At 43.3% G+C, this 15107-nt stretch overlaps 1 protein-coding gene across 1 annotated transcript in view; it reads left to right on the top strand.

Annotated features, from left to right (window-relative positions):
* The window catches only part of LOC109929702 (cilia- and flagella-associated protein 54), a 160714-nt gene that overhangs the window by 24448 nt on the left and 121159 nt on the right, over positions 1–15107 (top strand). Inside the window, exons 5-6 of the mRNA XM_048610552.1 lie at positions 121–171; positions 5750–5933. Coding sequence (XP_048466509.1) covers positions 121–171; positions 5750–5933 — 235 coding nt within the window. The remainder of the gene's footprint in view (positions 1–120; positions 172–5749; positions 5934–15107) is intronic.

Raw genomic sequence — 15107 nt, 5'->3', positions numbered from 1 at the left:
AGAAATTACCAATGTAAATCTTCCAGGTCACACTGTGTTTATGTTGAAATTGCAAAAGTTTTATTCATTAAGATAAATTACATGAAGCCAATTGAAAATGTAAAATATTTTCCTTTGTAGGTTCACATAAAGTTTGATCAATCAAGAGTTCTTCTAACTGAGAATTTGATGGTAAGAAATAATCAACATTACTGAGGTAGAATTTGATTTTCCTATTTTAGACCACAAATTTATTTTGCTGTTGAAAGATTGTAAAGCCGGCACAGCGGCATGTATTATCCATCCCTGGTGGCTGAAGGTCTTAAGAATTTCTTGATCCTCAGACCAGTCAGGAGAGTCAGGTCAGCTTCTTTGGGTTTTAAGGATCCATTATTTTTCATGGTGTTAACTACTAATGTACTTGCTCTATTAAATTTACTTTTGCAAGTTATGGTGTGATTTGAATTTCATATTGTGACACTTTTTTGTCTTGTACTGTAACTGCTGCACTACCCAGGTTCAATGAATTAGCAAGAGTGAACTATAAATAGCGACTTGCAGTATTGGAGCATTGGGAGGTATTCGAGGGTGGAGTGTCAGAGGGTTTGGAGTAAATGCGTCAAACAAAGAAGGGTGGGATAACCAAATCTAGATGGTGCCTGGATATCAATGAGTATGTAGGGTAAGATGAGACAGGAAAGGAAAGATTTTGTGAGACACCAAGAACTAAGTAGTGCAGAAGGCAAAAAGGAATCTAGAAATCCAAATGGAAATAATGAAGACAAAGTGAGAGCATGAAAGAATATCAGCAAACATAAACAAGGAGAACCCTTTAAAAGTAAGCGAATACATTTAAGAGTAAGGATCATAGGTTACCTTTTGGTCTTTTATGTGTAGAGGTGGAAGATGTCAGTATGGTTCTGAATTAATATTTTGAATCTGTCAACACAAAATGGGGGGGTGATGCAGGGATTGTACTTGGGGAGGAGGTTTGTGAAATGTTAGATATGATGAACATGAGGAAAAGGGAATGTTAAGGGAATTAGACCCATGAAAATGGCTAAACAACAGGATCAGATAAAATGGAACAAAAACAGAAGTTGCTGAAAAAGCTCAGCAGGTCTGGCAGCATTTGTGAAGAGAAATCAGAGTTAACATTTTGGGTAAATGATCTTTCCTCAGACTTGATGGTAGGTATGAAAATGTTGGTTTATATGCAGCAGTGCGGGGAGGTTCAGGAGTAAATGATAGGTGGGATATAGCCCAAAGAGAGAGAATGTCCTTTAGGGAAGGAAACTGACATCCTTCCCTGGTCAGGCCTACACGTGACTCCAGGCCCACAGTAATGTGGTTGACTCTTAACTGCCCTCTGGGCAATTAGGGATGGGCAATAAATGCTGCCTAGCCAGCAACGCTCATATCCCGTGAACGAATAAAGAAAAAAAAGAACAGTTAGACAGACAAAGGAGTGTATAATGATCTGGCTAGGAGGGTGAATAGTTGTTCATGGATGCTGTTAGTGGCTAACAATACATAGTGTGTAATGGCAGGCTATGTGATAACAAGGCCTGTTGTGTGGGTAGGGTACGAGGTCATGGGGGAGTTCAGGCGCTGAAATTATTGAACTCGATATTGAGTCCGGAGGCCTGCGGGGAAATGAGGTATTGTTCTTTCAGCTTGCGCTGAGCTTTGCTGAACACTGCAGCAAGCCTGAGACAGAAATGTTGGCCACGGAACAGGGTGCCGTGTTAAAGTGGCAGGCAACGGGTAGTTCAGGGTCTTTTTTGTGGGCAGAACGTAGATGTTCTATGAAGCGGTCACCCAGTCTATGCTTTATTTTCCCAGTGTAGAGGAGACCACATTGTGAGCAACGAATGCAGTAGACTAGATTGTGGGAAGTGCAGGTAAAGTGCTGCTTCACCTAGAAGGTATGTGTGGGCCTTTGGATACTAAGGAGGGAGGAGGTAAATGGGCAGGTGTTACCCCTTCGGCAGTTGCGGGGGAAGGAGTTGTGGGGCATGTGTTGTTTAGAGCGAAGGAAGAGTGGACCAGGGTGTTCTGGAGGGAATGGTCCCTGTGGAAGGCGGACAAGTGAGGGGAGGCGAATATGTGTCTGGTAGTGGCATCTCACTGGAGGTGGTGGCAATGGTGACTGATGATCTTCTGGATGTGGATGCTGCTGGGATGGTAGGTAGGGACAAGGGGAACCCTGTCGCTGTTGTGGAGGGAAGAGGAAGTGCAGGAGATGGGTCGGACCCAGTTGAGGGCCCTGTCAACAATTGTGCTGTGGAATCCTCGGTAAGGAAGAAAGTGGACATTTCGGAGGCCCCTTTATTGAAGTTGGCCTCATTGGGGTTCATATGTGATCGAGATGGAGGAACTGGGAGATTGGACTGGAGACTTTACAGGAAGCAGGGTGCGAGGATGTATAGTCCAGGGAGCTTTGGGAGTCGGTGGGTTTATAGCAGATATTAGTGGCCAGTTTATTCCCAGAAATGGAAACAGATGTCAAGGAAGGGAAGGGAGAAGTCAGAGACAGATGAAAGTGAGGGCAGGGTGGAAATTGGAAGCGAAATTGATGAACTTTTCCAATTTTGGACGAGAGAGGAAAGCAGCACTGATAATATCACTGCTATATCGGAGAAAGAGTGTGGGTGGGGCCAGAATAGGACTGGAACAAGGAATGTTCCACATACCCCACGAAGAGACAGGCACAACTGGGGCCCATGTGGGTACCCAGGGTCTAATTCAATGCGTTTGTTGGGAGTTCTGGTTGGAATACCAGGCCTCCAGGAATTCTCTGGCATGTCTCTGTTTGTGCGATTATGCCTAAAAACCACACACCCATAATCGCACAAGCCAAACAGAGACATGCCAGGGAATTCCTGGAGGCCTGGTATTCTAACTGGTACTCCATCAACAAACACATTGAACCGGACCCGATATACAAACCACTGAGAATCAGAACTGGAAGTAATAGCAACCACCCCAGCAAACTGAAGCATATAAATAACAAGCAGGACAGAACACCGATGCTTCACTGAAGGTGTACTGACAATGCAAGGTGATGAAACGTTTGCAACCAAACCCACCGGCTCGGCTATATGTCTACAACCTCGAAAATGAGAGGAGTTAAAAGAGAAGTTGTTGGGGGTGAGGACTAGCTTGGCCAAGCAGAAGAGGGTGGTGATGGGTGGGGACGGTTCAGGCATTTGCTCCAGGAAGAAGCAGAGAGCCCTGAGACCCTCCCTGTGGGGGATGGACGTGTAAAGGGATTGCACATCTGTAGTAAAGATGAAATGCACCCCAGGTTGTTAAAAGAAGTCAGGTTGGGAATAGGAAAGGCTCTGACCATCATTCAACAATCCTCAACTGGATGCAGGTTTGGTGCCAAAGGCCTGGGGAACAGCTGGCGTTGTTACTTTGATTAAAAATTGAGAAAGGGCTAGACTGAATAATTGCAGGCCAGTCAGTCAGGCCTCAACAATGGAAAAATTATTGGAATCAATTCTGAGAGACAGGATAAACTATTACTTCAGCTTGAAATAATCAAAGACAAGCAGCATGGATTTGTTAAGGATAAATCACATCCGACATTGTTTCCTCAGAAAAAACAGGGAGAATTGGAGGGTAGCCACAGATTGGTTACAAGAATAAAAGTTGATGGTACCAAGTGCTAGTAATTGAAATTAAATTGACTGGTTTGTTTATTGGCAAGCGCAGACAGAATTGGCGAATAGCCTCCTGGTCTTTTCTAAATTTTCTTGTACATTTTCTAAATATTATAAATATCTAAAGATGAAGAATGTGTGGGGATGTGAAAAAATTGTGTGGCTGCGGTCGAATATGAATTGTTCCTGTGGGAACAGCACTAACATGATGGGTTGAATGGCCTTTTTGAGCTGCAACAATTCAATGATTCTATGAATTAAGAGGGCCATGTCAACATAGCAATCAATTTTTCTCGATCATTTTAATTTGAGCAGAGAGCCAACTCAATTAACTTTTTCTTCAAAACATTAACTGGGTCTTGTATGATGTCAAAAAGAGTTTGTTGGAACTCGAAACAGAGTTCCACTTGCTATGACTGGAGAAAGTTGTGAAACAAACAAAATATGTTTGGTGTTCCAATCTATAACAGCCTCAGATCAATAATATCTGGCTGTCCTTGCTCTTAACAATGTGTTTATATATTAAATGTTAATCGATTCTGCTAATTTGATGAATGTATCATTGCCAAATTGAGTTGATTATTTTAGTTCACTTGCTGATGAGGTGTGGATGTCATTGGCTGGGTCACTATTTATTGCCCATCACCAGTTGCCTTTGAGAAGGTGGTAGTGAGCTGCCTTCTTGAACCGCTACAGTCCACGTGCTGTAGATTGATCCACAATGCCCTTAGGGACGGAATTTCAGGATTTGACCCAGAGTCAGTGAAGGAACACTGATATATTTCCAATTCAGGATGGTGACTGGCTTGGAGATGAACTTGCAGTTTGTGGTGTTCCCATGTATCTGCCGCCTTTGTCCTTCTACATGGAAGTGGTCATGGGTTTGGAAGGTGCTGTCTAAGGATTTTTGTCGAATTTCTGCAGTGCATCTTGCTACACATCACTACTACTGAGCATCGATGGAGAAGGGAGTGGATGTTTGTGACTGTGGTGCCAATCAAATGGGCTGCTTTGTTGTGGTTGGGGTCAAGCTTCTTGAGTGTTGATGGAGCTGATCCCATCGAGTCAAGTGGGGAACATTGCATCACACTCCTAACTTATGCTTTGTAGATGATGGGCAGGCTTTGGGGAGTCAGAAGGTGAGTTACTCACCGCAGTATTCATAACCTCTGACCTGCTCTTGTAGCCACTGTACTTGTATGGTTCAGTTGAGTTTATGGTCAGTGATAGTCCCAGGATATTGATAGTGGGGAATTCAGTGATAGTAATGCCATTGGATGTCAAAGGAGAGAGGTTAGATTGTGTCTTATTAGAGATGGTCATTGCCTGGCATTTGTGCGTCATGCAAGATTGTTGCTACATTTCAGCTCAAGCCTGGATATTACATCTTGTTGCATTTGGACATGGACAGCTTCAGTATCTGAGGAGTCACAAATGGTATTGAACATTTTATAATTATCAGTGGACATCCCCGCTTCTGAGCTTATGATGGAGTGAAGGTCATTGATGAAGCAGCTGAAGATGTTTGGGCTTAGGACACTACCCTGAGGAACTTATGCAGAGATGTCCTGGAGCTGAGATGACTGACCTCCAAATCCACAACCATCTTCCTATGTGCCACATATGACTCTGACCAACAGAAAATTTGCCTCCTGATACCCATTAATTCCAGTTTTGCTAGGTTTATTAAGAATTAAACTTCCGGGCGTTTTAACAGACAAGATTCAATGGCATGACCATACTAGATTGTACATTAATTATTGCAGACATTTACCCAAATAAGGAGTAAACATTTTGCAATATTTTTGTTTATCTTATAGCTATTCATTCCATCGGAAAACTAAATTGCTACTTTGGAGGCACTGACCCACATGTTACATAAAACCCACAGGACATTCAGCCCAACTGGTTTATACTGTTGCTCATACTCCCATTTCAGCATCCTCCCACACCTAATTATCACTTCCTATCCTGTATCCCTTTATTTCTTTGTCCCACATGCATGTAAAAAACACTCCATATTCCATGGCATGTGATGAATTGTAGGTGGATTTACCATGTTGTTGTAATGCTAAATCATCTTATTTGTTAATTCACAGGCAGTTGAGTACTTACTCAAGATACCTTTACCTCACAACTTACAAATGCTTTATGGTCCTTACCTTGTGAATAAATTTGAACTTGGCCGGACCTACCTTGCCATCAAACTTGCAGCAACAATAAACCACATCCCGGAAAAGGCACCATTTCAATGTTCAACTGATTCAACAAATTCTGATGAAGGTAATTTCATAGAATATATACGATAGTATTTTTGATAAATGCTTATTAACTATTATGTAGAATTACATCTTCGCAGCACAGAAGCTGGTTATTTTGCATTCAGGTAGATAGCAGTAATTATGTTGTACACAAGCAACCTCCCATTCTAGTTAGAGATATTGGTTCAGATTTTCGACTGAGGTCTCCAACTTCTGAAACTCAAGCCTACCTCTGAAGCTCATGCCTGCCATATTTAAGCTCTGAGAGATGTGGGTGGGGCAGGGTGCAGTTTTGCGAAGTGTATTGTAGTGTGGGTGTTGTGGTGGACTAGTTAGAAGGCCTACCTCATTTCTTGGAGAGAGCAACACAGCTATATGCTTATACTCCCAAAACCTTATGCATCACATCCATCCCACCGCCTACCCTGCCTCTTAAATGTACACAAAGTGACACGATGTGTTTAATAGATCCCCTAAAGATTGGTATTTCATGGTATAAATGACTCAAAGAATACAGAGCCATGTATCCAAGCTGGCTTCCGGCACTCATCATCATTTTACTGTCCTTGTATTCAAGGACATTATATTTGGCCTTTTGATTGTCCTGCCCTGGAATGTTAGTCATTTGAACGCTGCTAAAACAGGACTTGGCAAGGGAGCTAGTTTCAGCCAGCTGAACATCTGTCCAATTTAATGCATCAATCTTGCAGGAGTTATTATCCTTTGGGTTCCTATAACAAGGAATTGATCTTAACAACCATACACATATTTAAAGTTACAGGAACAGGAATTCACCTTCTAACTCCCATAAACCTGACCACCAGCTACAAAGCACAAGTCAGGAGTGGGGAAATATTTGTTGTATGAGGGCACAAGGGTTTGAAATGATTAATGCTAAGGGGATCCTCAAGCACTGCTGAACATGATGATATAAGGACTTGATGGGAGACCTGCTTAAGATCACAAAGAAATAAGACCAAATATCTGAGTTTTCCTCATAGTCTCTACAACGCTGTTTATGCAACAACTACGTCTTGTTTAAGACAAGAGTCTCCTTTTATTAGCCTGCCGAGTGGTTTTCTATCTGAGAAAGGATGGTGGCAGCAGATCTTATAGGGAGCAGGTAGTACAGAGTGATGGGCATCTTCAAAATTGGGAGGTGAGATATTTCTATTAGGCATGAGTATATGAGGTAAAGGCAGGTAAACACAGATCAGAAATGGTCTAATGGAATGATGGAAAAGGTTTGCTGGCTGAATGGCCTCCTTTGTGTGAGCTCAGAGCCACTGAGTTGCAGCAGGACGCTCATTCAGTTTTAAGGCTCTTGCTCAAAATGGACTGATCCTCTGACTGGAATGGAGGAGCAACAGTTCTATCCACCCATTCCAGATTAAGTTTAGGATATACCCAATGTATCAAATTAAACCGCCATCACTTATTTTACCCTAGTTTATCTTGAACATAGCCTCAGACACCATGGGTAGAATCTTCAGGCCCACATAATAAGTTGGGAAGCCTTAAAATGAGTAATTTCTTTTCAGTGCTAGTCTCCAACGCCATTCTGCTTCTGGGTCAAATGCATTCTGGACAGGATGACCTGTGGGCATCCTTCCCATCCCACCTCCATGTAAGACCCTCAAGTGACCAATTAATGACCATTTAATAGCTACTAAGGGCCTCTTCTCCCCTGGGCTGCAGTATTCCCAGCTTCAGCTGGGCCTTCCAAAATGTCATCTGTACACTGGATAAACAGTACGGGGATGGGGACAGAGTGGCTATTCCGCAATATGCACTAATTAGGTGCATGAATTAGGGTGTGGATATGATAGTTTCTGGTAACACACCTCTTGTTGGTATACAAGCACCACAGTCAGCTTCATCCCATGATGTCCACCATACAAGAGTGCCCAAACCCACTCCTGCCGTGCACAATACTTGCTTCGTCCCTGGGTTACTCCTTGATCACAACAAGGGGTGTGGTACTGGCAGGAGCCATGACTACCTCCCTGGCACTGCTGAAGGCTAGAAATTTGGTCTCTGATTGGCAGATCCAGGTGGGCAGGACATCATGTCCTGGGTACCATAGAAACAAAGAAAATAAAAGCAGGAGTCGGCCATTCAGCCCTTCAAGCCAGCTACACTATTCATTGCTGATCATTACCCTATTCCTGCTTTCTCCCTGTAGTGATTGTAACAAGGTCAGCCAGGTGACTCTCATAGAATGAGTTCCCTGATTGGGGCTGTTGGTCTGGTCCAATCAGGGAGCACTGGGTGGCACCTAAGAACAGGAGTGTCAGATATCCTGTTCACTCTGACAGCTTGCTCTGGGAGATCTGGCTCAGTGTTAAGGACTCTCCACACGTAAATAAAAGGTTACTTGGTGATGGGATACCAGCCACTGTGGAGTTATTTCACTGACAACGGGAGTGGGATTAATGATGTAATTATACAAAAGGGCCTACTAGCTGAAGCCCCACTTCATACAAGGCACTACAACTGGCTTTATCATTGGAAAATGTGGCAAGTGGAACATGAGTTGCAGGGTATTCCGACGGAAATTTCCTTTTAAAATCATTGATCATCTTCCATCCTACTACCCTGATAGGTAATAGGTTCCAGATCTTTATGACTTCCTGCAAGGAACCAGACGGCCAGCATTCCAAAAAAAGGGTTAGATGCCATCCTTGCCTGCCTGACTGCAGCTGCAGCCACACACCGCCCAGCACAAGGATATCCCCTGCACAATAGGGCTGAAAAATATATTTTCATTTAAACTTTATGAAGGTTGGAAGAAGGGTACCTTTACTTTGAAGCTCCCTCTGCCTCCCATTGCACCCTATTGCTGCTTGGGGAACACAGCAAAACCTCAAAGCCAAGCCTTGGCCAAATGTTGAAAATTTTCTTCAGGATCCAGTCTAGCGAGCCTTTGTAGTTACTGCCAGTATACGGGCTTAAGATAGCAAAAGAGTCCCACTAAACCTAAACTGAGTTAGAGAATTCATAGGTCGGTGTACGGGAGAGTGCGCACCCTGGAACGTCCACCAACGTCTGGTTTGGAATAGTTAAATTACTCAGCTACATTCAAATCAGAACCAATCCAACTACCGGAGCTGAGGTCTTTCCTTGGGCTGTTGAATTATTATGGAAAGGTCTTGTAATGTGCCCTTCATCATGGTACCTTTGCATCAACTCTTTACAAAAAAAGGATCAGTCTTGGAAATGGTTGTAAAGCCAAGCCATAGCTTTCATGGAAATGAAGAAACAGCTTTCATCCTCTAAGGCGTTGCACACCATGATCCCAAGTGAGATCTGGTATCCCTGTACGTCATTGGGGTAGTATTAGTTCATACGTGGCCCAAAGGAGAGGAGCGCCCAATAGCATATCCTTCTAGACTTTGGCTAATGCGGACCCTAAATACGCCCAGATAGATAAGGAAGGTTTGGCAGTTATATTTGGAGTCAGGAAGTTCCACCAGTACCTTTACGGATGCATATTTGTAATAATAATGCACCACAAACCCCTGCTAGGTCTACTTAAAGAGGACAAGGCCGCCCAAAGCTTCAGGCTGAATTACTGAGTGCGTATAATTGCAAGTTGGAACACTGTCCAGGAGGCCAAGTAGCAAATTCGGATACATTGGGCCTGGTAGAAACACCACCAGTACTGGAAGAGTCTGTAACAGTTTTAAAGTTTCTGGACGCACTTTGAGTCACAGCTGACAATATCAGACATTGGATGCAGAAGGATCCATTCCTGGCAAAACTGGAACAGCTGGTGGTGATGGGGGAAACCCAAAGGGCTGTCACAACCAGAGTTGAAATGTTTTTGGACCTGGAATGACCAGGTCACAGTAAAGAATGGCATATTATTATGGGGAGCAAGAGTGATTGTCCTGAGCAAAGGTCACTCCCAGATCCTGGCCGAACTCCACCAGGGTCATCTGGGGGGTTTCCAAAATGAAGATGTTGGCAAGAAATTATCTCTGGTGGCCAGGATTGGCATAGCTGTGTTGGTGGACAGTGCCCAAAGTGCCAACGAGGACAAAAATTACCACTAGCAGCTCCTCACATTTGTGGGGAATGGATGGGTAAACCTTGAACTTGGTTACATGTTGACAATATCGGTGCTTTCATGGGCTGAACGTTCTTAGTCATTGTGGACACCCACTCAGAATGACTGGACATGCATTGGGTTCATTCGTCAAACATGCAGACAATGACAGAAAAAACTGCTCGCATCTTTTGCAATACACAGACTCCAGGATGTGTTAGTCTTAGGTAATGGGCCATCGTTTACTTGCAGGAAATTTGAGTATTTATTAAAGTCGAATGGCATTCAACATACACGGACAGCTCCATACCATCCATCATCCAATAGTCTGGCACAAAGAGCAGTCCAAACTTTGAAGGCAGGCTTAAAGAAACAGCTGACAGCTTCACTCGATACCAAACTGTCCCAGTTCCTATTTGATTAGAGGATTACCCCTCATGCAACTACAGGGATAGTTCCAGCCGAGTTGCTAATGGGGAGAAGACTCCATACTGGCTTAAATCTGATCATCCCAGGATCTGAGGCGGAGGGCAAAACGGCATCAGGAATGCCAATGCTGGACACAAGACTCCGCTAAGTGAGAGAAACAGCTTACTTCAGGGGACGAAGTTTGGTGTAGCACTACAGGAATGGCTCCATGTGGGTAAGAGGCATGGTCAATGCGAAATCAGGTACAGTGACATATAAAGTTTGGGTCTGTGCGACAGTCCTGAACAAGCACGTGGACCATGTGAAAGCTGCAAATGGTGTGGGAGCAAAATGTACCCACCTCCTTGACAGCCTTTCTTACTGTTCTGGAACCCATGGGTTCTCCCCCTCCATCAAGCGTTGATGATACCTCAGAATCTGAGATGGACACTGTGGATGTCGCTGCCTCAATGCCTTTGCTGCCTGAAGAACAGAATGAGTTTCTTCTGAGACCCTTCAGGCACAAGAGGCAAGCTACTGTGTGTAACAAGCCACCTGTATCAGAGGCAGGTTGGAGGAGCTTGGAGCAGATGCTAAAATGCCCCAGAATGAGCTACAAAAAACAAAGAACCAGCCTATGTCCCCGGAGTCAGATGGGGAGGGATGTAATGATTATAAATGAGGTCAGCCAGGTGGACCTCATAGAATATGTGTTCCCTGATTGGAGCTATTAATCCGGTTGACAGATAAGAACAGGAGTGTCAGACATCCTGTTCACTCTGAGATCTGGCTCTAAGGTACCTGGACTAGTGTCAAGGACTCTGCATGTGTAGTTAAAGGATGAGTTGGTGACGGGATATTGGCCTCTGTGGAGTTATTTCGCTCTCCATACCCATTCGCATTTAGAATTATATGCAACTCCTTCTTGAACATATTCAATGATTGACTTTAACCGCTTTCTGTGACAGAGAATTCCGCAGGATTGCCACTCTGGGTGAAGAAATTTCTCATCATCTTAGTCCAAAATGGCTTACCTGATGTCCTTAGACTGTGACCCCTGGTTTGGGCCTCCCCAGTCATGGAATACATCCTTCCATTTTACCCTGTCTAGTCCTGTTAGAATTTCATAAGTTTTTGTGAGATTTCCACCTACACACCTGTCCCCCCAACCCATTCTTCTAAACTCGAGAGAACATAGTCCTAGCTGATCCAGTGCCTCAAAGATTGGAGTGAGAGAAATGGGTTTGAATTCACTGGATGTTGGTGCCAGTAATTTGGAAGGAGGGAGCTGTTCTGATGGGATAGGGGGATGGTTTCAGTTGCATAGAAAAGTCTAAAATTAGGGGAGTGCTCAGCAGAGGTTATTAAAGTTTCCAGAACAAGTAATATGACAGAGTACGGAAAGGCTCAGGAATCAAACTTTATGCACAGTGGATGAGGGGACAACAGAAGAGGGGCAATTAATGCAGGATTGAGTGTTGTATTTAAATATGCACATTATACAAAACAAGGTAAATGAGCTTGTACGCAGATTGAAATTGGTAGGTAAAATGTTTTGGCTATCACAGTGACGTGGCTGCAAGGAGATCAGGGCTGGAAACTCAATATCCAAGGATAAGCACCCTTTTGAAAAGACAAGCAAATGGGCAGAGGGCGTGGCATTGCCTTGTTAGTAAATAATTAAACTAAATTGATAGCAAAAAGTGATATGGAGTTAGAGGCACAGAATCTGTGCAAGTACAGTTGAAGAATCACAAAGGAGAAAAGACCCTGATGGGAGATAAGTGGAGGCCACCTAGCAATAGCGAGGATATGGGGCAGAATATAAATCAAGAGATTGAAAAGGAATGCAAGAAAGGAACTATTACAAAATCATGGAGAACTTCAATATACAGGTGGGAAAATCTGTTTTGGAGCGGATCCCAAGAAAAGGAATGCTTGAAATGTATACACAATTTTTTTCTGGAGCAGCTGGGGTAGAGTCCATGAGGGAAAAGGCATTTCTTGTTTTGGTCATGTGTAATGAGGCAGACCTGACTAGGAAGCTTAAAGTGAAGGAACCCCCCAGGAACAATGACCATAATATGATAGAATTCACCCTGCAGTTTGAGAGGAGAAGCTGGAATCACATGTAGCAGTATCTCAATTGAGTAGGGATAACTACAAAGACATGAGGGAAGAGCTGGCCAGAGTGGATGGGAAGGGGAGCTGAGCAGTGAAGACAGTGGAGCAGTAATAACATGGGTTTCTGGAGAAAATTCAGGAGGTGCAGTAGAAAACCTCTTAAGGACGAAGAAACATCCTAAGGGGAATATGAGGTGACCATGGCTGACTAAGGAAGTCATGGACAGTATAAAAGGAAAAGAAAAAGCATACAATGTGGTGAAGATTGGTGGGAAGCCAGGAGATTGGGAAGCTTTTAAAAACCAACAGAAGACAACTAAAAAGTAGTCAGAGGGGAGAAGATGAAATGAGGGTAAACTATCTAGTAATATAAAAGAAGATTTATTAGATATTTAGATATACAAAAGGTAAAAGAGAGGTAAGAATGGATGTTGGGCCACTAGGAAATGAGGGTGGAGAAGTAATAGTGGTGAATGAAGAAATAGTGGCAGAATTGAATAGGTACTTTGCATCAGTCTTCAGTGTGGAAGACACTAGTGGCGTACTAGAACTTCGAGAGTCAAGGGCACAGGTGAGCGTAGTGACCATCACTAAGTAGAAGGTGCTGGGGAAGCTGAAAGATCTGAGTGTAGATCAATCACCTGGACTGATGGACTACATCCCAGAGTGTGGGAAGGTCTGAGGTTATGCAATGAGGTTGGAAGAATAGAGGTGTAAACTATTTTCTAAATGGAGAAAGGCTTTGGAAATCTGAAGCACAAGAAAAGGTGGGAGTCCTATTTCAGGATTCTCTTAAGGTTAACATGCAGATTCAGTTGGCAGTTAGAAAGGCAAATTGAATGTTAGAATTCATTTTCAACAGGACTAGATTACAAGAGCAGAGATTAACTACTAATGTTGTATGAGGCTCTAGTCAGACCGCATTTGGAATATTGTGAGCAGTTTTGGGCCCTGTATCTAGGGAAGGATGTGCTAGCCTTGGAGGGTGTCCAAAGGAGGTTCACAAGAATGATCCTGGGGGTGAAGGACTTGTTATATGAGGAGCAACTGAGGATTCTATGTCTATACTTGATGGGGTTTAGAAGGATGATGGGGAATCTTAATTTAAATTTACAGAATACTGAGAGGCCAGGATAGAGTGAATATGGAGAGACCGCTGGAGAAACGAGGACCCAAGGGCATAGTGACTATTTAGAACTGAGATGAGGGAGAATTTCTTTAGCCAGAGAAAGGTGAAACTGTGGAACTCATTGCCGCAGAAGGCTGTGGAGGCCAAGTTATTGAGTGTTCTTGGTTAATGAGGAGATCAGGGAAAAGGCAGGAGAATTATATTGAGAAATGTATCAGCCAGATTGAATGGTGGAGCAAATTCAATGGGCTGAATGGCCTAGTTTTCCTTCTATATTTTATGGTCTTATGGTCAGTCTCTCTTCATTTCTGTCAGTCCTGCCAACCCAGGAATCAGTCTGGTAAACCTTCATTGCACTGCCTTTGTAACCAGAACATCCTTCCTCAGATAGTGAGACCAAAACTGTGTACAGTTCTCCAGTTGTGGCCTCACCAAAGCTCTATACAACTGCAGCAAGACATCCCTCTTATGCACTCAAAATCTTATCATGAAAGCCAGCATACCAATTGCCTTCTTCACTATCTGCTGCATATACATTAGTCAGAACAAAGATTGACACTGTCTTATCAAGTGCCTGATGGGCACAAGATCTGCTATGCCTTCTTTCTGCAATGGGCAGGTAAGTGAGGAAAATTGAAAATTTTATTTTTCTTACTATCTGTTTGTGTAAAAACAGGTAAAACTACCTGCTTTAATTCTGTTTCTCCCATTTTGAAACAGGCTGCGGGGTGTTTTCCCCAAACCCTTTATCTGTGAAGTCCAAATTAAAAATGACGCATAACAAACTTTTCTTAGGATTCATTCAGAAGTATGGTTTATTTGTACATTCAAAACTGGGGCCCAGTTGTCATACCCACTCTCTCACATGCGCGTGCATGCACGCACACACACAGTCTCACACATACTCTCACACAAACACACACACACACACACACACACACACACACACACACACAGTCATTCAGGGAGCAAAAAAGGAAAACAAAATTTACTGTTTAGAATAACACAAGATTGTCAGTGTCCAGAGAAGCTTCTTTCCTCTTGGAAACCAGATTTAGGTGTGTTCAGTTGATGGATGCATAGCAATATGCAGCCGGTGTATGGAGACATGGTCCACGTTTCAGTCAAATACAAAATTTTATGAGATTTATTTGGACTTGAACCAGGTGCAGCTGTTATCCTGCAGTGTGGCTAGCGTGTTACCAGCTGGTGAGATTCTTAGCAGACTGGATGTTAACAACAGACTGGGACAAGAATGTTCCAGATATTACTATTAAACCCTTCGGCGACCAGCGGGGTTTTGGTCATTGGACTATTAAGAAGTCAGTTTCAACTTATTGATTTTTTTCTATCCCTCTGGCCAAGAATCCATTATTCATTCCAAAGTTAGGTAATGTGCCATTAGTGCTTAATTTCAAGAGCTTGTTTTGTTAGCATTCCTTGCAGGGGAGACATACTGTCTACTGTTATTTATGTAGATGTTG

The sequence above is a fragment of the Rhincodon typus genome, chromosome 22 (genome assembly GCF_021869965.1).
Source record: "Rhincodon typus isolate 14 chromosome 22, sRhiTyp1.1, whole genome shotgun sequence".
Taxonomy (NCBI): domain Eukaryota; kingdom Metazoa; phylum Chordata; class Chondrichthyes; order Orectolobiformes; family Rhincodontidae; genus Rhincodon; species Rhincodon typus.
This window is presented reverse-complemented; position numbering and strand designations above follow the sequence as displayed.